This window comes from Euwallacea similis, chromosome 4 (genome assembly GCF_039881205.1).
Source record: "Euwallacea similis isolate ESF13 chromosome 4, ESF131.1, whole genome shotgun sequence".
Lineage (NCBI taxonomy): Eukaryota > Metazoa > Arthropoda > Insecta > Coleoptera > Curculionidae > Euwallacea > Euwallacea similis.
In genome coordinates, this window is record NC_089612.1 from 5,744,731 (window position 1) to 5,768,318 (window position 23,588).

At 39.8% G+C, this 23,588-nt stretch overlaps 1 protein-coding gene across 3 annotated transcripts in view; it reads right to left on the reverse strand.

Annotated features, from left to right (window-relative positions):
* Positions 1–4,926: 4,926 nt before the first annotated feature.
* The window catches only part of LOC136408522 (mucin-2), a 59,652-nt gene continuing 40,990 nt past the window's right edge, over positions 4,927–23,588 (reverse strand). Inside the window, exons 3-10 of one of the 3 annotated variants that reach the window (XM_066389553.1) lie at positions 11,507–11,692; positions 11,190–11,455; positions 10,850–11,141; positions 10,277–10,485; positions 9,993–10,228; positions 9,450–9,752; positions 7,943–8,297; positions 4,927–6,601 (exon numbers count right to left, since the gene is read on the reverse strand). In XM_066389553.1, the coding sequence (XP_066245650.1) occupies positions 5,381–6,601; positions 7,943–8,297; positions 9,450–9,752; positions 9,993–10,228; positions 10,277–10,485; positions 10,850–11,141; positions 11,190–11,455; positions 11,507–11,692 (3,068 nt within the window). In that variant the 3' untranslated portion in view covers positions 4,927–5,380. The remainder of the gene's footprint in view (positions 6,602–7,942; positions 8,298–9,449; positions 9,753–9,992; positions 10,229–10,276; positions 10,486–10,849; positions 11,142–11,189; positions 11,456–11,506; positions 11,693–23,588) is intronic. The other 2 variants (XM_066389552.1, XM_066389551.1) reach the window with 2 other exon arrangements.

Here is a 23,588-nt window from a genome sequence, read left to right on the forward strand (position 1 = left end):
AATTTGATAAATTTGTTTCTTTCGTAAGGCGGCGGTCAGAATTTCAATTAACACACAAGGACGTTAGGGATCCGTCACAGTCTAATGCGCCAAATAATGAGAAGAATAAACCTTGATAAGATAAAAACTTTATCTAAGTGCGATATCGTTAAGCACACAGTATTACTGGTGGTTGATTCACCTTTTTATTTGGTAAACCTACTTACTGGAAAATTATCGTCACCAAAGAGCATAATCTATAAAACGTTGATTAATTTTCCGTTTCCGTTCGGAGTTGGAAAACCACAAAGAGCTGAAAGAGTTTTTCGCATTCATTAAATTCTCTTTTAATACGCCTCTGATTTTTGCCTAAAAATAAAAAACCGCCAGATCGTGCGGAAAACTCAAAACCCACCAACTGTCAAAAAAAAACGAACCGTATCGTTTACATTGCAGTTGTTTACAATTGTTTACATTTCAGTGAAGGTAAAAGGAGCTTAAGTCTTATCTGCAAGGTGTATCAAATTCGAGTCTATGTGTGGGGATCTCGGAAACGGTAAGAGATAAACGGTAAAACCAATCGTCCGGTAAAAATATCGATCCCAACAGTAAGAAGCTAGACAAAAAGTGCTCTCATTATCAGTTTTCTCAACTTTGCCCCTATTTAACCGACTTCGTGTTTCTCACCGCTTCCGAGATCCCCACACATAGATTCGAATTTGCTACACTCTGTATAGACGAATCAGCGTCGCAGCGTATCTCTAAGTGGAAACATAATGTCTCAAAATTTAATTTAAAAAAAGCAGACATTTTTCGCTCAAAAGGCCAGAAATCTTGTCTGCGTTGGCCTTATTAAATTTGCTTACGATATTACGGGTTATTAATAACGAATTTCCATGATAGGCGTGCGAGGTTCGCTCTTGTGGCGTTCATCGCCTCCAAACAAGTCGAATGTAAACAAGGCGAAAGGAGTTTGTTGTTAGGGGATGCAAGGCGAGGTAGTTAGTCTCACTTGAACTTTCTTTAGTCACGTATTCTTCTCCTCTTTTTTTAGCCGAGTCTGGACTAGTAGGCATTAGAGGTCTAGGAGGGGTTGGATTGGCTGGAGCAGGCATCGGCAGCACAGATGCGTCAATCCTTACCTGGCATTTAAATTCTACTGCAACGCTTTTTCAGGCCGAGGGTTTATAGCTAGAACCTCCGGCTTAGGAGTTGGTTTTATTTGAAGGAGGAGTAGCTGTATCCTCCTCCTTCGCTTTTCTCGTTGCCCGTCCAGCAGCAGTGCCAGTAAGAGTTCAAGTGGACTTACCTCCTTCTGCACGCACCACACTCTGAGCATCAACTCTGTTCCCGTCAACGCTCCATTCTCAGTAGTAGTGCCACGCCCAGTACCTATCAACAACCCCAATCCTCTGTGGGCGGACAGGCCTATTCCCAGACCAATCGGAAGGTCCAACAAATGATCTTAAGCAACAGGAATTTCACTAACAAACCTAGTAATTTGCAGCTGTTCCTATTGACATCCCCAGAGGCGCAGGTGTTGGCATTGCCTCCCCAGTTACTGCGGACGTTCCAGTTCTAGTTTCAGTGGAAATTCCCATCCCAGTCAACGTGACAACTGTTGAAGTTGGAGTAGGCTCTGGATTGGGCGGAGCCGGATTTGATGGTGTTGGTTTGGCTGGAAGGAGATTGGATTCGGGGGAGGAGTCAGTTCGGGAGGAATCAGAAGTGAATTCAGAGGAGTTGGTATGAAAGGAAGCGGCATTGGATTGGGCGGGTCGACTTAGTTGGAAGTGGAATTGGCCTTAGAGGAGCTGGTTGAAGCGCACTTCTTCGAGGTAGTGTTGAATCGGAGTCGGTTTCATGGGTCCTGGAGGTGTGGGGATCGGATGCGGCGCAGGTATTCATGGAGGCAAACGGTAATGTAACTATCTTAAGTAATGAATCATTAACACATAAAATAGCTTTTAGCATTAATCGCGATGCTAATTCATTACATTTAATGCAATACGGAGATCAATAGTTGCCGGGCCATGAAAACGCGTTTTCTTGCAAATTTGGATTAGAATTCCAAACCGGAAAAACTGCTCTCTTTAAGACAACCTTCGAAATGTCTCCATTCTTCACGACTGAATCGTATACGTATGTGCGACTATTATCTCAATAGCATTGTTTTTATCTCGACGTTTCTCAATAAGAGAAACTTAAGAATTTCCATTTTAAAATTTTCCAGACAGCACTGCTTGCATTTCGATGTAAGTAAAAGAGCCTTAAGGCTTTCTAGGTGTGAAAAGGGAAATCGCCGAGTCTGATTGCTTGACAGGGTTGCTTACATTTTAGTAAAGAAAACTTAAGGCTTTCCAAGTGCGAGAGAATCGCGAAATGATTTATTTCTAATTTCACACAAAATTCTTCAAATATTTAGCAAACAGATATCTTACTTGAACTATTGATTCTTCCTACGGAACAGCTCTTATCTCTAGCTTACCTCTAAATGAACACACAATGTTTCAAAATTTAACTAACAAAAGGGAACGTCTCCTAATTAGACAAGGTTCCTCTTGACTAGAAGCGACGTTGCCGCACTGCCTAAACCGTCTCGAATCTGGGGATATTCCATGGCAGTCGCCCACGTTCGCGCGAAGAATCGATTGTTAGCGTCTCATTATGAAGTTTAATTAATCGGAAAATTTAATTATCGGAATTTCCCAGAATGACTAGACTGCAGGGCATACACCCCTCCACACAGGCCTTGGGCCAACTTTACTCAATTTACTGCTCTAATAAAACCCTATATGATTGCACAGTGCACCGAAACTCCGAGCCTCAAAGTTGGAAATTCCGCGTTGCATAGTTAGGTATAATAAAATTGAATGCTGTCTCAATTTTGTTCATAATAGGAAACTAATCAAGGGTACCAAGTTCTCAAGTTTACGTTCTGTGCGAGGAGCTGGGAGAACTTGTGAATCGGTATAATAGGTTCAAAAGACCTTGCGAAGGAGGAGCACTTATTTAGATTCAACCCTTTAGAGTGGAAGATTTATTTTAATTTCGCCTTAACAAGAAAACTTACAATGGACTGCGAATGGCGGGTAGGTGTGACGCGAATTTTTAATTAGCCATAAAGCTTTCTTGCTCAATAAAGGACTTCGCCATTGTCTGTTTTTATCTCCAGAAACTGGGCTGGAATATTGACGTTACCATGTCATACTTAATTAAAATTTCCTGGGGGACACGTCAAGACAAACAAATTGATAATAATTGTTCGGGGAACAACAAACAATGAAGATCGGTATCTTTTGTAGCGTTTTGAAGTTGAGGCCTCACGAATTGACAGGAAACTTTTTCAATCAATTAATTCAACTTTGTCCTTACCCCGACAAAGCGTCGATAAGAAATTCGAAAGTTTCCGAGTCCTAATTGCTTCTTATTGTAATATTTCAGACGCCCCCTTTTGTTCCTCTAATAAGAAACTTTCTTGTTTTGAACAATTAGGTGTTTTTGTAGGGCAAATTGAGATTTTTTCCCTGGGAAGCTTTGGAAATACTCTAGACGACCCAGTGATAAAAGTTTATTTTAGCTCAAAGGCAGTGTTGTTTTCTCAGAAAGCTCTCCTTTCGACTCCCGTTATAGCTGCTCGAACCTTTTATGAGAAAAAGTAAATATCTCGCCGCATATACTACACTAAATGTCCCACCTGGATTTTGTTTAAAACTGGAATTTATGTAGGTCTTTCGGGAATTGCTACCGAAACTCCGTTTTGAGTGCCGACTCCTTATATAGACATAAGAGGGTATTGGATGTTTAGTTCTCTTATACAGAAGTTCTCGAAACTAAAGAAAATTTCGCAGATTTGCTAACGTGGCTTGTGGATGACGAGCTTATTACGCCCCCCCCATCGACGCCACGGCCAATCAAAGCCCGGGCGCTTCGAAAACAAAAACGCGTCGCGTTGTTGCCGCTCTACCGGGTGATTCAAGACGGTGGCTTGTCCTTATAATTTTTTTGTCTTCAAACTTGGAAAGTTGAGGTTTGGAGGGAAGCTATATGAGAATAGAGCCAGTTTATGAAAATAAATAATAAATGGGAAAAACTGTTCTTCGGTATTTAAATTGCTTATAAAAGAAAACGTACTCAATAAAACGACAAATTTGTAGTTTGCCCCATAATTCTGACTTAAAATTGTGCCTAATACGTACACCTCAGTAGCGTAGCTAGACGTGAAAAAACACAAAAAATATATTTTTTAATGACATATTTTTAGACTGAAAAGATTCCAAAAAAGAAAAAAATATATAAGGCATTACATTTAAAAATCGAAAATTGAAGTTATTTCCGGGTAAACCGGAAATGCTAGACAAACGTCATTAATGCCAATCAATCGGTCCTATTCTCATATAGCTTCCCTCCGAATTTCAACTTTCTCAGTTTGAAAACAAAATAGTTATAAGAGCGAGCCACCTTCTTGAATCACCCGGTACAACGTAGTTAGGAAAAACGTCAAGGGACGACAAAATTACACTTAATTCTTTGCTTTTTGACACGGACGAAGAAGAAAATAAGCAAATTGATAAAAATGGAACAAAAAGAGGTGACTAAGGCTCATGTCTGAGAGTAAAATCCTCCATTTAATTACCATTCTTCATTACCTTTCCGCTTTTGCCTGCTTATGTGGATTCGACCAAAGTGGGGAATTAATAACGGAAGTCATGAAAAGTAATCTCTTCGGAATGACTCTGTGAATCTAATACCTGAGGGATAGATATTAATCCTGTGCAGTTCATCGGCTGGCTTAATTGCAATGTCGGAAACGATATCCGTTCCCTTTGAAAAAGAGGATGAATTAAAACCTGTCAGGTTTTAGAGATGATGATGATGATTACACCCCTTTAGGCTCTAAAGAGTGCTAACAACAGGCAATGTTTCACTTTGAAAGAAAACAAGTGCTTTATAAAATCTATATAATTTCTCAATAATGACCAAGAGGCACGTCTTTATTGCACCTGACACATCAGTTAATAAACTTTTCACAATAAAACCTAACAGACACTATTATTACCGAACTTTAAGCGTAAATGTACCTTCTTTAATAGGGATCCATCCAGCCGAATTGACGCTTTTACGAAGTACTTACTAGACTTGAAAACAGCACTATTTGAATATTAATGGCCTGACTTGCAGCAATGCTTAACTCAAGTAAGTAACTTAAGTCAAGTAACTTGAAAATCAGACAAGGACATGAATCCCTACTTCTTAAGGCTAGATAACAAACTGTTACTCCCGGGTTAACAAAGCAAACTTAATAAAGAAGGATCATGAAGAACATGAGGTTATGTACAAAATGAACTATCATACACGAATTTTTACATTATAGGACCAAGTCTCTTTGCACTCAAAGTTCTCACCCTACGTAAGGGTAGCCGCCCGGATATGGGGGTGAGAAGTACCCGGGGAAGGCTGCAGTGGGCGCTACCACTGGCACTGAGGCTGTCATGTAAGTCGTCAGCACTGTGGGTACCACAGTCGTGGAAAATACTGTAGTCAATGCAGTTCTTGCCCCGAAAGTGAGCTTCAGCACTTTACTATTTGTTTGGGTGACTATAGTGTTGTGCGTCACTGGGGAAGTGGTGATGGTAAACTGGGGTCCTACTTGCGGAGGAAATAGAGGCGGAATTTGGGGTATTTGAGGTATCTGCTGTATTTGGGGTATTTGTGGGATTTGCGGAATGGGTTGGGGGAATGCGGGAGGAAGAGTGCTGGTGCCGAACTCGTAATCCGTTTTAGTGAAGGTTCCCTTCACCTTCGAGATGGTGCTCAGAATTGTATTATGCCCTTGAGTCACTGGGAGCACGTGAGTCTCATACAAGGTTTCAACTTTGAGCACTGGCTTCGAGGTGGTGATCACCTGTCCTTGGGCTGCGGCTGGGTTCAGCAGTCTCAGCAACGCCAACTGCTGTAGCTGGTCAGGACTTAAACCAGGCTGCTGCGCCTGACTCAACTGCACCTCATTTTTTTTCTTCTTCTTGAGCTCCTTCTCGAACTTGGCCTTGTCCGAGTCGGGCAGCTTGAAGTCAGTTCCAACATACGCCAAATCTAAATCGGCAGGCAAAATCTTTTTGGGGACTCCGTCCTCGTCTTGCTCGTTACTATCACCGAATTCAAACTCCAAGTTAAACTCAGATCCAGCCTCGTCAAGTCTACTATTAAACTCGTTAAGTGTCTTGCTGGGGTTGAAATGATACGCCTCCATGGGTGGAAGAGTCTTCGTCGCTGTTACAAGCCGAGTTATTAAGTAGGTCTGCACTAAAGTGGAACTAGTCGTGTCGTTGACGCTCCGAATTACCGGCAAAATGTGTGTCTTGAGCATCGTCTGGGTCGTGCTGAACGTCTCCGTAAGTGTTTCGAGAGGCGGCGTCGCGACGTCCGATGCGAGATAAATGGGCGGCAGCGTCGCGATGCTCGCGTCTAAGTTGTTATCTTTCGCGTAATTACTCGTCGTGGCAAGAATATTTTCTGTTAACGGTTCAGTGGGGGAAAGGGTTGATGTTGCCTCGCTCGATTCCAGACTCTTTTCGAAGGTTGAGGTTACGGTGATGTAGCGGGTGTTCTTCACGTTGCCTACCTAAAAAAAAAAAAAAATATTTGTACAGATTCTCAGAGATGAAACGGCTTTTCTTTCTCTTCTCTTTTGAGAACGATGCCTCACACACCAGTATTGGTTATTAGAGCGGTAGAATTGCATACTATTCATTCGTCCGAGCATTTAGGGTAGCACGAGGGTAAATATTATTCTCAGCTACTTTTTAACTCAAAACAGTGAGCAATTCCATCTCTCCAATAACCTCTACTAAAGTGTGAAGTGTAATTTCTGAAAATAAAAGAGATATGAACAATCTACTTCAAACAATTTTATAAAACGCCCTGTCCCATTATCTGGATATCCAGGGGATTTTTGAGAAAATTTAAGTGAATGGCTGCTCACAGAAAAGCCGGAAACGGCAAAATTTTTCATCAATTTTAAGAATTCGTGCAATCATATCCTTTATGAATTTAACATTTTTTGAAACTCTTCTGGATGTCCGATAAAAGAGTGGGACGTATCCTTCATTTACGATAACCCCTCAGGGAGTAAATAAAAATTCAGATTCAGGAAGTAGCAGATTCCGGCTTTGACTTCCGATTTAAATATTTTTACGTATATTCCTTCCTTCCTTCTTTACTTCCAAGATTGCTTCAACTTGACTTATATATCAATCGAAATATACGAAATTCCTAATTCTAAGATTTGAAAAACTTACGTCAAGTAAACCCAAAACTTTTCCTTATAGCTTTGGTCCGAATCTCCGAACAAGTTTGAACTAAATTAAAAACTCCACCCTGACCGATTCTTATTTACGTTTAAACATGTTTTCCGAACAAAATGGCCTCGAAAACTAGATTACATCACTTTTCCGGGGGAAAACTAACTGGAGATCTGAATTTTCAATTTTAACGTGCAGGCAACCGGAAGCAATACGACTTCTGGGGTCCAGCATATGCTTGGACCGTTAAAATTTTACAACTGACCAAATTAACGTCGAATGACCGACGGAGTCTTTAGGGGCTTTACTCGGTTTAAAGAAATAATTATTTTACTTCGTTCACCGAAACTCTTTTAGGGTGAGCGACCAAACGGTTTGCAATAAAACTTCTTGCCGTCCAATTTAATTTCTCATCTAAACTTTTAGAGTTTGGACGTTTGGAACGCAGCTGTGACGTTTTCAGTATTGTCAGTATTGCCACACAGTCAATTGTTTTGTATAGCTGTGTGCAAAAATTCGCCTTTGTTGCAATCTTCGGTATTCAAAATCTCCTAATTTTTGTTTTAAAAGTCCCAAAAGTTAACAGGAAAATCCTGAATTTGCTTAAAGCGTCCTTGAAGTGGAAAATAACGAACGTTACTTTAGAAGTGACTAAAACTCACCTGAAAAGTATAAGGCGACTTGATGGTAGCAATTTCGTAATAAACATCTTTGAAGTCCGCAGGGGTCGAAATTTCGACTTTAAGGGTTTCCAAGGGTAGCGAAGGACTGTCGACCCTGTTTTCGGTTGCGCTTTCATCGTCGATAATTGTGGCTATCGACTCTGACCCTTCCAAACTATCAACGTCGTCCGATCTGGCCTGGGGCGTCCCGCCGTCTTGAGCACCGACCTCCGGCTTAACCGCCACCGAAGAAGTCGAAAGAGTATCGTTGCCAATAACGTCGTTGTCGTCGTTTTGTTTGCGGATCGGCACTCTTGGTCGGGGAGTCGTCTTGTATTGCCATCTTCCAGGTGTTCTGGAAGAGATGGTGGAGGTTCATTTCCCGGGGAGTTTAGAAACCAACTACGCCAATGGTGTTTGTGGAATCCTGATAGTCCTTGAAATTACTTCAACTCTGTTCGATCTCTACTCTATCTACAGATGCGGAAAGAAACGGCCTTGCGACAAAGGAAAGAAAGGGCAGTTCGAAGATTGTTTAGAACTCACCTGCGCCGACTACTTTTGTGCAATCGCGTAGTAAACAACGACAATTTAATTCGGTAATGAACCGCCAAAAGAAGTGTTTTAACAGAAGTAATTTTATATAAAATTAAAGGCACTTTCCCCGTGCACAATGACAGCTAGCACAATTTGGCAGTATTGGAATCAAGTTGGCGTCTCGCGTCACTATGCCGACGCAGCGTCCGCAAACAAATGAATAACGCACGGTTGCCATTTACTGCATCATTTTAATTTTCAGGCATTAATGTACACTTTTCAGAGATTCTGTGTAGGTGTGTATTTACAGTTTAAATTGGGTCAGTTCGGGATTATTTTTTTACAGAGGACGTGGTGTGCGGATGTCATATTCAGCAAATTTGCGCAATTTAGCCTGCCTCAAAGGAAAAATCGAATGGGACGTCGCACTTCCTTTTCCATTATTTATCAAAACAGGCAAAGAAAGTTGTTCCGGCCATTTGAAAGCGCTTTTTCGCTTCGCATTTGCATTTACAAATTCGGCCTGAATATCAACGTCCCTGCACTCATATCGTAAATGGATTTCGTTTTGCAGTAAAACCATTTTACGGAAAGGCTTTAGCTCTCTACGTATTTATATTACATCTATACACGTACTGCATAGAGCTGAGACATAATAATGTGCTATAAAGATTTAAAATTTCAGCTGAATCTTGACATCCATTATTCAGCGGCATGATTTAGGTTCGAATCAACAATGCCTTAGCAAAATTTCGCGTTTGATGTCAGTCCCTCAAGCATAATAGCGCCGTTCCATATCTCGCACAGTTTATCTTCTAATACGGGCTTTAGTACTTGTCGAAGTGTGAATTTAGGACACATATATCGGACATTCAAATGGGTTCACACCGGAATAGTTCTATTCAATGTCACTTTCAGTTTAGCGGGGATATTAATCAATCAATATCCTTAGCCTAGATTAGGCACTCACCTATTCAGCTTGAACTTGTATAGACTAGTGGAAGCCCCAGGGTTTTGGTCCACGCTGGAGGCTTGCACTTTGGGCTTGTAGCCTCTCCTGCTGAAACCTGGATTATTTTTTTCCTCGTTGGTTACAGAGGAAGCTCTGCTATTGGTCTTCCTCCGGGGGGTGCCTCCCGAATACCTCTTGTTGGCGGGAGTGGTGGGCTCTTCGCTGTAGGCAGGAGTAGTGCTTTTGGAAGATTTTGATTTGCGATTCGACTTTCTATTCCCTCGACCAGATTTTGACTGTCTTTGTGAAGACGTGTGTGGTCTGTATTTATTTACAAGTGTTAGTGCAGGTGTCGGGTGCCCGCATGCTTACGTGCTAACGGTGGAACTGTACAATTTTACTTTACAGACAAAAGAATGATCATGCAGCAACTGAAGATTAAAGAAGGGGAAGGTGATTATAAGATATAGAGACACAGAAGAGATTCTTAGGGAAGAAAGGTTAAATAGTTAATACTGCATGTATAATACGCACAAGAAAAATGTTCTTTAAGTGACTTACTTGGGATTGCGGGACGAAGTCCGGTTCTTCGTCGTCTTTTTGTAAGCAGGTTGGCTGGTCGTCTCTGTCTCTGGCTTTTGTTCCACAGTATCTGGCTCTTTTTGTCGAGTTTTGAACCTCTTTCCTGGTTTTCTTGTCGTTTTTATCGAGTTTTGCGCGCCGAAACCATCGACTGCTGCAACGGACGCGGCTTCGTTAACAGTCGCTGCAGGAGTCGGCTCCAAATTCTGCTGCTTCTGCAAATAACCGTAGAAAAAAAACCACAAAAATTTCGGTCAACAGACTTTATGGTGCTTCAGATTGGGAGCCGCAGTCTTCAGAATCCTCAAACTCTGAGTGGGGACGATCTTCCCTCGGGGTTTGTTGGCTTCGCTGATGGGTTGATGGAACACGTGCGAGGTGCTTTGCAGCACTTGGGCGTACTTACCATTGATGTAGGTCCCGATCACGCTGGTTTCGTAGGAAGTCATGATTCCGTCATTAACTACCATTCCTGCGAGCAAGTAGAAGAGGCGTTATGGGAGACTTTTTGCAGGATTTCAAGCGGTTGTTTTCGTTCCGCTGCCCCAATTTATATCTTTCATACAAATGATTATACAGCTCATTTCCGAAAAAAAAAACATAAATAGAAGTTGTCGATAATAAGGACTGTCTGAGAATAATTTTTTTCCCATCCCCAGGAGACGCGGGAACAATTTGGCACAACTGGGGATTTTTCCCCCGGTTATCAAGTTACAAGAAAGTCTGATGTTTCTGGGGTCCGTTTTGCGAAGTCAGTCGAAACCAGCGAACAGGATTGGATTGAGCTATTAACTCCATAACAGAAGGCAAATTAAAACAACTTTTGGTACTTTTACCTTCCATTTTGGAAACTAATCCAGTCGGTCGAACGTTGTCTTTCCTGTTTTTCGCATCAGCCGTGGAACGAGGTTTTAACGAAAACTTAGAGCTGGGCCTTAAGTTTATTACTTTGTACGTTTCCTCAACGACTTCTGAGGGTTGTCTGGATAGGAAATCGTACTCTGGCTCGCCGATGTTATTTCCAATAATCGCAGCCGGTTCGTCGTCCGACTTGATTTGAACGACGCTGTGAATTACGCTTTGAGTCGGTTTTTCTTCTGTTATTACCTCGACTTTGCTGGCTATGACCTAACAAAATTTCATTTTATTATGGTAATTGAAACTGAAGAAACTTACAGGTTTCGTTGCCTCGGTTTCTAGTTCCACTTTGCTAATTACCGAGGGCTTAATTTCCTCGACGACCTGGACTTTACTTATAATTATCGGAGGATCTGCCTTGCTCGTTGAAGATTTAATTTCCACCTCCGATTGGAGATTTGCCTGCACTATCGAGGATTGCGACTTTTCGGCAACTTTGGACGGTTTTATCTCCGCCACATTGTCCTTTTTGGACACGGGCTTTGTGTCGATTATAACGTTCGAAGACACGTCCTTGTTTTTCTCTGCAACAGTCCAAGATAGCCATCGCAACGTCTCAAAATTGGGGAACTTACCGGTGACCGCGGCCGAAGAGCTTTGCGGCGAGAACACCATGATGGTGTTGCCGATGGTGGTGGTGAAATCCAGGAAACCATAGACGGTTTGGGTCACTAGGTTGTCGTTTCTTATCGCAGGAGTGGCTATTTGGGCTGGAATGTCTTGGTTGACGAATACCTGCCCGCTGCAGGAAGCCAAGTGGGCTGAAAAAGAACGATTTATGACCACCTTAAATGTTTCCCGCTAATGATATATTATGGTCAGTTTTCTGTATTGCTCTTGAATGAGATAAATCAATGAACCAGCTATGTCCAACGTGATTAATGTCTCGTAAACTTTTTACCATCAGTTAGGTAACCGTGGCTTTTATATGAAATTATTACTCTGCCACTGGCTAACAGATTCTCATCTAGTGTTCCTTTAAAGTATGAAAATCGACATTGAATGATGGATAATCTTCCTCTCAGTCAGATTTTCCTGTAGGAAGTTGATGTATGGTTAGTTCCGGGAAACTTTCAACCATTTAACCCGAAACAATTATTCACATAAACGTACTGTTAAATATTCAGGGGAGAGAGGAGAGAAATAAATTCTCGTAAATGTAATTAAAATTTAATTCAACCCTAAAAGAAACAAAACAATTTGTTTTCATTAAACCCGCTTTCATTTCCGTCTTCAGGAGTTAATGTCGGACACTTCTTATGGCACCTTGATTCGATTGTTGGCATAAAGGGTCTTTAATAAACGTCGCTTTATTTAAATTGCTTTATGTATTTCAAATTTGAGTATGTTATCCATCAGCAAAACCAATCTTCTGTACGAGCAGATAACGCTGTTTCTGCCCAACACTCAATTCAATTCCGATATGAAAAATCTTTCAGCCATCTGCGCGACAGGGGTAGCCAGGAAGTTTTATGCCCCTCAATTTTTTTTTGCTATATTAAACGACATTCTATAAACCCAGAAAAATGTCTTCCAAACCTCCAATCATTACAATAATTGCCCCTCCGCAGTCATATATTCTCTCTTCATGTGGCTGCTGGCACTCGCCATTACTCTCGGACAAACTAAAATTTATGTCCCCAGTTATTCGACAAAAGCAGTCAGTCATACTCGCTCATTTCAAAAGGATATTATGACTGATAAATATGACCGAAAGTTAGTTATGGTAATGTTGAAAGAGTGATGACTATTGATGGGTTGGTTGAGGGCGAAAGCACGCATACATTAATTAAGTCCATGTGACAATAGTTATGCTGGTTATGTGGGCTTAATATAATATTTCAAGTTGGACACACAAACACGATTATTCTCTCAAACAACTTTGCCCTCTTATGATTTATAAATTCTTCGATTTTCCCTCTCTTTGCCGAAGTTCTCCGAACTTTTCCATCTAAAATACATGTGAGACGAAATTTATTGGTTAGTAGTAAATAGAGCGGATGAAAGAATTTTAGGAAGAACGCCACTCTAGAGGAAAGATATTGGAACTTCGCATTTGTTGATTACAGCTCGGTCGCAATAAAATTCAAATCCAGTTGGATTAGAACTTTCAATTTATACCTACGCAATCTATGGAATAAGGGTTTAAATCGGTTGTAGTTCGTTCAACTCGTTCAAAAGTCGCCATATTGTCGAGAAAAATCGTTGATTTTCGCAAGTTCGGAAAGATGGCGCCACAGATTATCGGTCGCGATTAGCCCGAATATAACAAAGAATACAACAAGGTAACTACAAGTTAAATATTTACAGTTCCCTGGGTTGTTTTGCCTTTTCGCCCGCCATTAGCGCCAACTCCTATATATGAAAAAACATTGTAAACAACATTATAGCAGACTAAAATTCGAGACTGGCTGCAGCGTTTAGTCTGAAACCTTATGAGTTTGCTGACTTTTTATTAGCTCTTTCCCGAAATAAAACTGTACTGAATCGACCCCATAAACATAAATCTCACCATCCCCACGAGTGAGTTTTCTATCGGTTTCGAATTGCCTCGTTTTTCAGTGGTAGTGGGAAAACTTGCCTCCATATTTGGAAAGCCGAAACACTTTGTTTGTCTCCGGTATTATATGCAAATCTCCGGAAAATGGGGAGCCTCGTGATGACACTGTGTATAGGACAACTGTTTTAAAAGGGAATTTTCCTTGGTGTATGTTTTTCGAATGGAACGAAGGGCAAAAATTTATGTAGAACGTCGCTCTATAATATGGAATAGGACGGAATCTCTCTATCACGCTATTTAAAACGCAATTTAAATAGCTTTTCCTCTGGTGTATTGGAAAAATAAGCCCCGATAGATAAAGGGGCGAAATAACGCATTTGAAAAAGACAAATTGCGTTAAAAGCAAATACATGCATTTGTATATTTCAACAAAAGCAAGTCAAATGCGGCAGGGACGTATTTATTTTGCGCGAAATTGGACTTTTAATTTGAGGCTTTCAATGAAATAAAATGTCCGCTCGGCTAAAATGCTGACGTAAATAAATTTAAACTTTGCAGGTTTTTTCTCCACTTCAAACAACATTTTCTCTTAAATTATGCTTTTCAGTTACATCGGACAATTGTTCTTTACCGGAAGTGTTGTTCCTAATGATTCGCTCTCATTGGTGTGTGCAAACGATCGTGTTAATTTTGTTTCCATGGCAAAATCTGCACATATAAAAACTTGGCTTAGTAAATTTACAAATTTTTCGTTTTCTTTGTGTTTTGTGTCACTTTTTCTCGCCAAAAATGGTATACAGCACTATCCGCGTACGGCAAGCAAGTTGACATCCGCTGTCGCCATAACCGGAAGCGTCGCCATAACCGGATGCGCCGCCATTTTTTTAAAATAATATTTGCGCGTTTCCGCCTCGATTTTCGAAGGGCCTCCCTGTGCAATGTAATAAAACTGATCGGAACCACAAAACAAAACAATATGACAATTCTCAACTTTTATGGTAACCAGAAATAACGTGTTTGCAATGGCGCGTGCAATAAAAATTTGATCGAATCGATTCAACACTGGCTTTTGATACCCGAATATTTCCAGTTTAATTTTAGTTTAAAACGGAATTTTCACAGAAAGCACAGATAAAGCCGATTTATATGATGCATATTGGAAATAGTTTAGGTGGCTTTAAATGTTAATTAAATTCTCTGATTCTCTGACAAAATTCCTGTAGTAAAATTAATTTTTTTTTTTGGTTTTTCCCAAAACTGGATGTTTCTGAGCTGCCATATCGCACAGCGGCATAAACTTTTTACAGCCACGCCTTCTGTATGCGATAACGGCTCCACTGTAATAACCGGACACAATGCACATTTATTTTGTTACGGCGGAAATCGTTTGTCCTCTTTATAAAGGACATTTTGCTTTTCATGATGGATCAGGAGGATATACTGTTTGTTTTACGAGTTACATGGCCGGAATACAGCTCAGCTGGATATTCAGTTTCCAGGCAGCGATGTTGATAAAGTCCCGGTTTAATTAATTATTAATTATCAATTTCCGATCTTTCGTCCCTTTGTTGAGCCATTCGGCCTCACTGACAACTTCAATGAGTCTCATTGTCAGAACTTCGCAGGCTGAATTATAAAAGCTCCTTCGGAGGTTTGGAAATTGGGCGTGCAGGTTAATTAATGGACCAAAGTTTCCAGGCTCAATAGATCTTTCTCTGTGTGAAGTTTGTACGTATGAACAATTCGGACAATTATTGCGGCAGGTAGGTATGTATTTTTCCCATTTTCCCGGCAAATTCCGATTTGGTTTCCCAGGCATTTTTCCATCAGTGCATTTTGTTCGCATACGCGCCTACAACGTTGAATTATTACTGATATGCACCTGTGCTAGAAATTGATTACAGGCAATTTTTTTCTTTCGTTTAATCTCCCGTATCCGGAAAAATCTGATACGCGCTTTCCATGTTTGGGAGCTTTCCCTTGCGGGACCGCGGTATCTTGCATTCCACTCAAATAGGCACTGCTCCATTATCGATATAGTTTATAGATTTGTTCCTTCCAGAGTTTCCCATTTCCACTATTAAAAAAGACATTACATTGAGCCGGGAAAACGAGCTCAAAGGTTTATGCGGCAAATCCCCGACAATTTTCCAGCTTCCAAAAACAGGAAGATTTAATCTGACATGTTGCCAATAAAAAAGGAAAGCGATGACAAGGGTCAACAGGAAATGCTGTGTATTGGACGGGCAAAACCCGATTAGAGTTAATCGGAAGATTGGAAAGTAATTGATCTACATTGTGGGGCCACGAACTGGATCCTCCGGAATAGGACGTCGCATTCGGGATCTCCTCAGCGGGGACTCGATTAAAGCCTGAAGGATTTTTAAAGGAAAATCCCAGATAAAATAAGGGATGTTGTAATTTGTCAGGCGCTCGGAATGTAATTTCGCTTAGAGACAATGTTCAAACACTAATAAAACGCTTTGGAGGGCTATAAATTGGACTGCGATGACGACATTACATTTTTTCCCAGGGCCATTTGTCAAACTACAAGGAAACAGTAGTCGAAGTTAAGCCGAACCTAAAGGGCGCGATGGGCCTAGAACGCATAGTTTTAGCGGTTTTTCCCCAACATTAAAATGATTTATATTTATTTTTTGCGGGAGATAGAATAAAATTCATTATTCAAAGTCCCAAACAGCAAGCTGCGCGGAGAAAAGCAAAGAGCAATAATTTTCGCGGGCCCTAACACAACAGGGTAGCGGTCGGGGCAATAAATTAGACACGACGTAAGATCCTTCCCCGTGTTAAAGTTGTGGCAAAACAGCTGTGTTTGCATTCGAACTTCAGCCGAACATGAGAATTTTGACGGGACACCAATCATTGCCCTCGTCTAAATAAAGAGGATTTTGAAGGAATTCGCCGGCGAAGCCGAGGGGGAAAGGGCTGGAACGGAACCGTCCGTGTTGCAACATTTGCAAATCGGGGCTGTTACCGCGACCGGTCCCTGCCCGTCCAGTGGCCACGCGGACGCGCGACTTTCCAGGGACCTGGTAGCGCGCGCACCTCGCACTGGTGGCCACGTGATGCCTGCAAGATAATCTGGTTGCACGTAAAAAATAAACTACCGGCACGTAGAAACCGTAAAAAATAAACTACAGACGCGTGATAAATAATGCACGAACACGTTCGACTAAACTACGGGCGCGCGGGAATACACTACGGGCCCGTGAAAAATAATCGAAAGGCACGTAAAAAGTAAATTACGGGCACGTAGAAGTAAACACACACACGAACACGAAACACCTGAAAAATAATAGTGAAACACGTAAAAATTAAACCACGAGCACGCGATAAATGATCTACGGACGCGTTGAAGTAAACTACGGGCGCGTGGAAATACACTACGAGCAATGAGACGTAATTTTGGGGGAGTCAGGCTCGGGAACGGAAGTGATCGGGAGGGGACACCGCTTTAACGACTTAATAACCCCAAATGGAATTTTAACAACGTTTCTACGTGAAAGGAGAAACGCGGGTCAATATTATTTTCAGGAATTTCCGGGTTCCGGGGATAATTTTTTTTTATTGTGGAAGGAGCGCAGCAATCGACAAGATTGGGGACATAGAAACGGTCACAATAGTCAGCGACTAGACCGGGTCCTTATAAAAAATACATTATGAGTTAGGGTTTCGTTCGGGACGGTCGTCGGGTCGTCTGGGGCCAAAATTGAACGTTTAAGGGTATGTGGAAACACGGCCGACCCCTGTTCCAACAGGGACGTAAAACGGACGCGAAATTGTTAATCTCAATCAACGACGGATTCACCAAGTCGGGAACTATGGGAATCGGGTCCCTATCCGAGTCAGCAGTTAGAGGTCCAAACCACTGTCCACTGTCTATAGCCGACGAGATCCTAAGACGAGGAAGGGAAAATTTTAATTATTTTCGAATTCAATAGAGGCCTTTCAGTGATGATATTTCGTAGGTGAGTATCAAAGACGGGACACATTCTGCCATTAAAAAATATTGTTTTATTTTGCAGACCGATGATAGGTTCATTTATACGACCTTACCCTCCGTTGTCCGGAAATACCAACAGAAACGATGATTAGTTTTCCAGTGGTAAATATTCAAAATTAACCCGCAAAAAATAGGCCTTTTGATAGGAACGTTAGGAACATAGAAATTTTCATTTTCAAAATCAGGGACGCATATGGGGCGCACACTAATATTTCCCTTTTACCTCGTTTATAAGTTTTTCATTCGTTTTTCAGCGGTTTTCGCAGTGGCTAATTTCCAAAATAAACTTAGCAAAAGACTTTTCTACATACTAAATATCAGAATTTTCTATTTTCAAAATTACGCCGAGACGCCTATGGAGTTGTGGGGTTGAGAGAAACTGCATGCATACATATACACATACAGGGTGATGGTTGTTCTTGGTAGCCTCGTCCATTTTTAAGAACATATTTGGTCCCAAAGGCTCAAACAACTGACCTATGGATTTTCAGGTCAACTTGCTGAGACTGAGATGCGTTATCTGTATCATTAGGAGCTTGCAGTACCGATTCCAAATTTGACCTTAATATCCTTAATCATTTTTCGAGTTTCTAATACGCAATATTTCTCGATATACAGGGTGCCCCAGCGAAAACGAAACAGAACAATTTTTAGGGTGTTGCCGATTGAAAATGAAAAATCGCTGAAACACGTAAAGTTTGAATTCCATAAGCGTTTGTTCCATTTGAGAAGTCAACAAACTTCCAGCTTAAGTTGCAATATTTCGCAAAATTTTTGACCAAGCTAAAAAACTAAAGTGTTTTGAAAAAAGTCTCTAAAGACCTTTAAAAAGAGATACCACTCGATGGGTCATTCCTTTTAAAATTTTTAGGGTTGATACCACCCCTGCGTGGGGGTTGAACACGGTAATTAGAAAACATGTGCAAAATGTTTCCTCCTTCCTAACTAACTTTACGTGCTTCAGAGACTTTTCATTTTCAATCGGCAAATACCCTAAAATCACTCTGTTTCGTTTTCCCAGTGACACCCTGTATATGCAATTGCCCTGAAACAATCCGATATAAGGAGGAAATTTTGAAAGAAAAAAACAAAAAAAATCTAAGGCTAATTTCCAGCTTTAAAAGGGTTAAAACCGCGAGAGCTTTGTTTAAGTGTTACAAAACTGTTAAATGTCGAACAATTTACCAGGAATCATGAAAATAGTGCGGAATTCAGCTAACCCGTCCAAATCTATCAATTTGGGCTTCGTATAAGTTCAAACATTGAAAATTTTATTTAAATGAAATAAAACTGTCGGAAACGAATGCGATCAACGCGAAATACACATAAATCGCCCAAATTGAGCGAATCAAGCTTTAAATAAGTTAAAAGGGAAATAGCCAGAAATCTGAGCTCTATTTGTCAATATCTGACTGGCCCATATGGTTTTACCTTACTGATTGGTTTTTCAGGGGTAAATTTTCTAAATGGGCACATCAATAATAAGCATTTTGGGAATAATTCTAAAAAGGGCGCAAGACTTACGAGATATTGAAAATTGCAAAGAGTAGTCCCCATTAAGATAGTCAAGATGCCCTTTGATCCAAATTAAAAACCTAACTGAATGGGCATATAAGTTATAACCCTCTAATGCCAATCAGTTGTGCAAAATACCTTTACCTCATCCCTTTTTTATGTATCTATTTGTGAATAGACTATTTTTTCAATTCTTTACATTTCGTAGTCATATTAAAACTGTCTCTATAAGGCCTTCATAAGTAGTAAAAACCCGTTTAATTTAAATTGAGAAACAGCAAATAAAGTGCGATCAATAGAAACTATTGGATTATAAAAAATGCGTTAAATGCCCAAAAAAGCCGAAATGTTTAACTCGGTATTGAAAAAAAAAAGCTAAAAAATTTAGCTTTTTGTATTTTTCTATATGGCGCAGCGTAAAAAGTTATACAATGTACGTACACTTAGATTTGGCATGAAAATGCACACCATCAGAAAAAAACTGGACCTGCAGCCCATTCGGAAAAAAAGTTATTTCATTTGGAAATTTGAAAAATCGTTTTAAATTAGAATTAACAGGGAAAAAAAACGAGAAAAATGTGGCGAGCGCGCGAGGGTTCTATACAGTCTGTCCCAGATAAGGATGAACAGCATGGGGATCTCGGAAACGGTAATAGATACAAAATGGTTTAAATTGGGAAAAAGTTGGGCAATTTAAAGCAAATTAATAATCTGTTTTTATATCGGCGAAATTCCGAATAGTTACGAAGATATCCGGAAAAAAACGAATTTGGCGGTTTTCGTTTTTTGCAAATAACTCTTATACGGTTATAGTTAGAGGAATAAAAGTTTTACATTATTAAAGTACTTTTTTGAGAACTGTTTAGCAGTGTTGCCAGTTTTCTTATTACATCCTTACTTTCGGAGAAAAATGAGTAAACTTTTGATTTTCATATGGGCGTGATATCAATTATTTATATTTTCAAAATCTTCATAAAATTCCCTTTTCAGCCATGTATTATATTTAATATTTTTCTCAGAAATTCTATGAGTTATAGCCATTAAAGTATTTTTTGATAAGTCGGCCATGATTTTGACTTATAGTAATGGTACACATTAAATAAATGAATGCTGTGGAAACGTCAAAATTATTTAAAAGTTGCAAAACCTTAAATTTGTTTGACGTGTGCATAATAATGGCTCAAAATTGCTTTTCTAATGAAGAGAACTTTGACATGTTGTCGTGCTACATATTATGTCATAGAAATTGTGTAGATGCTGAACATATGTATTTTAATCAGTTCCCGGAAAATCCACATTTAGAAGACTGATGTCTAATTTGAAAGAATATGGTTCGTTTAAACAACCTGTAAATGCTCGCAAAAAGAAGTTGACCGAAGATATACAATATGCTGTTTTACAATCTGTTATAGAAACTCTCGAAACATCATGTAGGTATATTGAGATGCGTACTGGTGTTGCTAAGTCAACGGCCCATCGTGTTTTAAGAAAGAACAGTTTTCGTCCTTATAAATTTAAAGTTTACCATGCTCTTGTACAAGGTGGTGAAGTGAGGCGTAGAAGTTTTTGCGAGTGGTATACAAGAAAATGTGAAGATGATATAAATTTTCCTTCTAAAATAATTTGGACAGATGAAAGCATGGTAACCAACAATGGAATTTTTAACCGACACAATACTCATTATTGGTCACAACAGAATCCACGATTAAAAAAATCATCAAGACACCAACATCGCTTTGGGTTTAATATGTGGTGTGGATTCGACTGTGAAAAGAGCATACCTATGCCTGGAAAATAATGGTGGTTTATTTGAACATTTGTTATAATTTGAGATTTCGATTCGATCCAAGTTTAGCTGCATTGTTGTTATTAAATACATAATTTGAAACAATTATTTTTTTCATTTTAGGCTGATACCAGTAATATATTTATACTTTTAAATAATTTTGACGTTTCCACAGCATTCATTTATTTAATGTGTACCATTACTATAAGTCAAAATCATGGCCGACTTATCAAAAAATGCTGTAATGGCTATAACTCATAGAGTTTCTGAGAAAAATATTAAATGTAATACATGGCTGAAAAGGGAATTTTATGACGATTTTGAAAATATAAATAATTGATATCACGCCCATATGAAAATCAAAAGTTTACTCATTTTTCTCCGAAAGTAAGGATGTAATAAGAAAACTGACAACACTGCTAAACAGTTCTCAAAAAAGTGTTTTAATAATGTAAAATTTTTATTCCTCTAACTATAACCGTATAAGAGTTATTTGCAAAAAACGAAAACCGCCAAATTCGTTTTTTTCCGGATATCTTCGTAACCATTCGGAATTTCGCCGATATAAAAACAGATTATTAATTTGTTTTAAATCGCCCAACTTTTTTCCAATTTAAACCATTTTGTATCTATTACCGTTTCCGAGATCCCCATGCTGTTCATCCTTATCTGGGACAGACTGTATATGTGTGATTTTTTTCAGAGTTTTCGAAAAACCAATTTTCAAGTTAAGAATTATTATTGAGAAGATGGCGGTTTAAGGATATTTTTGGTCTAAGGGGTGGAGATAAGGGTAATTTTGCACAACTGATTGGCATTAGCGGGTTATAACTTATATGCCCATTCAGTTAGGTTTTCAATTTGGATCAAAGGGCATCTTGACTATCTTAATGGGGACTACTCTTTAACAATGAATTTAGTATAAGATTGTTCGTTGCTTAAAATGTTTTATGGAAGTTTACGAAAGCGATCTTTATTCCCAGAAATCAAGGGCCAGACCAAAATCCGATCTAAAAACTAAGACAAATCAGCAACCGTGGGACGTGACCGAGCTACGGAGTAAAAAGGGGTCCGAGTCCCATGATATTTTTATTTAAAAAAAGTATGTGACACATACTCCTAATGCACTGTGCCTATGCGCGGGACCCGCCCATCCAAACGAACCATGAGCGTCCGCTCTTTGGTGCCCCGTCTCGTAAAATTAAACCACAAAGTGTGGTTTCATTTACTCGAAAAAAATAAAAGTGAGCCTCCATTATAAAGCAAATTAGTGAAGAAAAGAAAAAAGTAACCGAAACACTTCCCTCAGGAAGAAATAATTTTTGCGCGAAACTTTTATTCGCACAATTTAAGAGAGAGAAAACGCTCCCTATTCTCAAGGTAATTAAACGCCCTACAAAAGTGTTTTCCCTAAGTGGAAAAAGTTTGTGAAATACTTGGGTTTGAAGTTGGACCGTTTTCGGAGCTCGAGAGGACTATTTAACAAAGTTTACCTTTTATGGAGTGGCGGCCATAACAATAGAGGACAAAGTCTAGGGAAAGAAGGAGAAACGCGCCACGTTTTGTTTGGAAGTTGAAATAGAATCGGAAATATAGAGGCATTTGGGTCAAATTAAAACTATATTTGCCCTGTTTGGCTTGAAACAACAGGATCCAAATTAAGTAATGCGTTTTCTTTGAGAAACCTTTACTCGAACTTCCCCCGGCTTGTTGAAATTTTAGTGGAAAAGTACCTTTTTGTGTAGTGGGACAATGGCACAACAATTACACCGAGAACAAAGGCTACATAGAGATATTAGGTTTTCTTTTATTTACACGACGAAACGAGTCGGAAAATGCAATTTTCCATTATTTTTGTTACTTGTGCGGCTTAGAGAGCGTTGGAAACTGCAATTAAACACTAATGTGCAGTCTCACATTCTCCTTTGATTAATTTCTGTTTGACTAATTCGCTCTTTTCGGCAAACTCGTCATGTGCACTGTGTCCTACAACGTTATATTAAATACAGTGAAAAACAGAATTTGGTTCAAGAGAGAAAAAGTTTAACCATATTTTAGAGCCACTCGTGCTTGAGAATAATATATGTCCTGGCTTAAGGGTCACCTTCGGGTCGCACTACGAGGATTTATGTTCGGACTTTAAAATTATAGATTGCTTTAATCTTTCCATCCTCCTTTTTCCCTATAAGATTTATCGAACGATCCAATAATGAAACGTTTCAGTTGCGAATTTAATAACCTTGATTAGCACCTCGACTACAAAGGCCCTCTCACGATGGAACTCGTTTCAGGGTGTTAGACATGCAACGACCCTTTATCCAAGTCTCCTTCTTTTGGCTCTTATCTTTCTAAAGTCAAGTGCATAACATCGACGCCGAAATTAATTAAAATTTCATAGGCGATATATTTCGTTACATCATTAATCATCAAGCGAACGTCTGTTGCACAATAGAAAACGACCTTAAACCCTTTAGTTTCAATAGCCCTTGAGTTCTGCATTGGATGCGTTTTCTTGTTGTTGTTTTTCCTATAGCGTGCGCAATGTACCATGCAATTTTGCTTTACGTTTATTCTCTTTTCAACTATCTAATTATACCGTTAGATGATGGATTATTAGGCGAATGCTATAATTAAGTTTGGGACAATTAAAATGCTAATTTCCGGGTCCAAAAACGGTTCAGGTTTGGGGAGTTCCATGTGCAGGTTGCGCTATTCGCGGTAAAATTCTCGACGCACGTCACTGCCTTCGATGGCGACAGCGTTGCCACGTTGTGCAAAAAGCGCGGAAATTGGGATTGGGAGCTGAGGGCGAAGGACAAGAACACATCACAG